At 53.9% G+C, this 1,276-nt stretch overlaps 1 protein-coding gene across 1 annotated transcript in view; it reads right to left on the bottom strand.

Annotated features, from left to right (window-relative positions):
• The window catches only part of decr1 (2,4-dienoyl CoA reductase 1, mitochondrial), a gene marked incomplete at its 5' end in the record, with an annotated part of 27,094 nt that extends 26,145 nt beyond the window's left edge, over nucleotides 1–949 (bottom strand). The window contains 1 exon segment of the mRNA XM_014034064.1: nucleotides 281–949. Within this exon segment, the coding sequence (XP_013889518.1) occupies nucleotides 281–349 (69 nt within the window).
• Nucleotides 950–1,276: the final 327 nt, after the last annotated feature.

The raw sequence follows: 1,276 nt of genomic DNA, 5'->3' as shown, positions 1-1,276 counted from the left end.
ACTTCAACGTGAGTAGAAGAAACTCTCTAACTTCTTCCTTTCTTCTTCCTTTGCTCTCTTACTCCCGCGTCTTTAAGGAGCAACCTTCATTTCCGGAATGCWAYAGTCYCATTTCCATATAAGGTATGGCACCGACGGAAAGGTCTGTCACCGCCCCGAGCTGCATGCTGCAGCCAAGTGTACCTCGTTTTACCACGAACACCACTGAGGTTCCTCTGACGTCACGCCGGCAGCGCGTGAGGACAGGAAGTAGTTGTGGAACTCAGGTTTAGGTCCTCACCTGCAGAATGTTGGTTCTGGTTCTGGACGCTCTCAGACTTTGTTTACTGACAAACACGGCGGCCGCCATCTTGGTTCGCAGGTGATGACGTAGGCCGGACTGAAACAAGATGGAGGGGGCGGGGCTTCGCTCCGGAGAGGAACAGCTAAAGACTCAGGTTGTTGGAGGGGTGCACGTGTCCCCACCTGTCCCCCACCTGTCCCCCACCTGTCCCGTCTCATGTCTACCACCTGTTCATGAACAGAGGATCGGTTCGCTCCAGACCGAGCCTCGGAGGTCCCGCCCCCCCAAACCCACATCAGTGGTTCAGTCCGGACCGGACCAGGTCACCTGGTACCGTAAATAACGTGAGACGCTGTTCGGGTCTCAGTCTCCTGTCAGAACAACCCGGAGGACACCGAACCGAGCCGACCCGGTCCGTTTCAAACCGGGACCACGACTCATCTGGGTTGGAGGTTCTGCTCAGCGGAACTTCCGGTCAGGGCTGAACATCGGACACTTATTGGACTCGAACAGTTACGGTACCGGTTCCTGTGGCGAGACGGACTGAAGGAGCGGTTCGGTACCGATGACAGATGGAGGACCGAGTCTCTGGACCCAAACTAGTTCTAGTCTTTAGCGGCAAGCGGAAGTCTGGAAAGGATTATGTGACGGATCTGATCCAGAACCGGTAAGGTCCACATGTGGTCCTGGTTCTGGTCCTGACCAGACCAGTAATGTGTTTAATCAACAACCTGTTTGTTTGGAGTCACGTGATCTTTGTTCTGATTCTGGAGAACCGGAACAAAGATCCAAGTCCAGAAGAGACCACTGAGCATGCGCAGTGTGAGACATCTGACCAGAGGGACACTTCAGTGTCTTTGATGGACAGTGTGTCTGATGGACAGTGTGTCTGATGGACAGTGTGTCTGATGGACAGTGTGTCTGTGATGGACAGTGTGTCTCTGATGGACAGTGTGTCTGATGGACAGTGTGTCTCTGATGGACAGTGTGTCT

Source organism: Austrofundulus limnaeus, unplaced genomic scaffold, assembly GCF_001266775.1.
Source record: "Austrofundulus limnaeus strain Quisiro unplaced genomic scaffold, Austrofundulus_limnaeus-1.0 Scaffold1954, whole genome shotgun sequence".
Lineage (NCBI taxonomy): Eukaryota > Metazoa > Chordata > Actinopteri > Cyprinodontiformes > Rivulidae > Austrofundulus > Austrofundulus limnaeus.
This window is presented reverse-complemented; position numbering and strand designations above follow the sequence as displayed.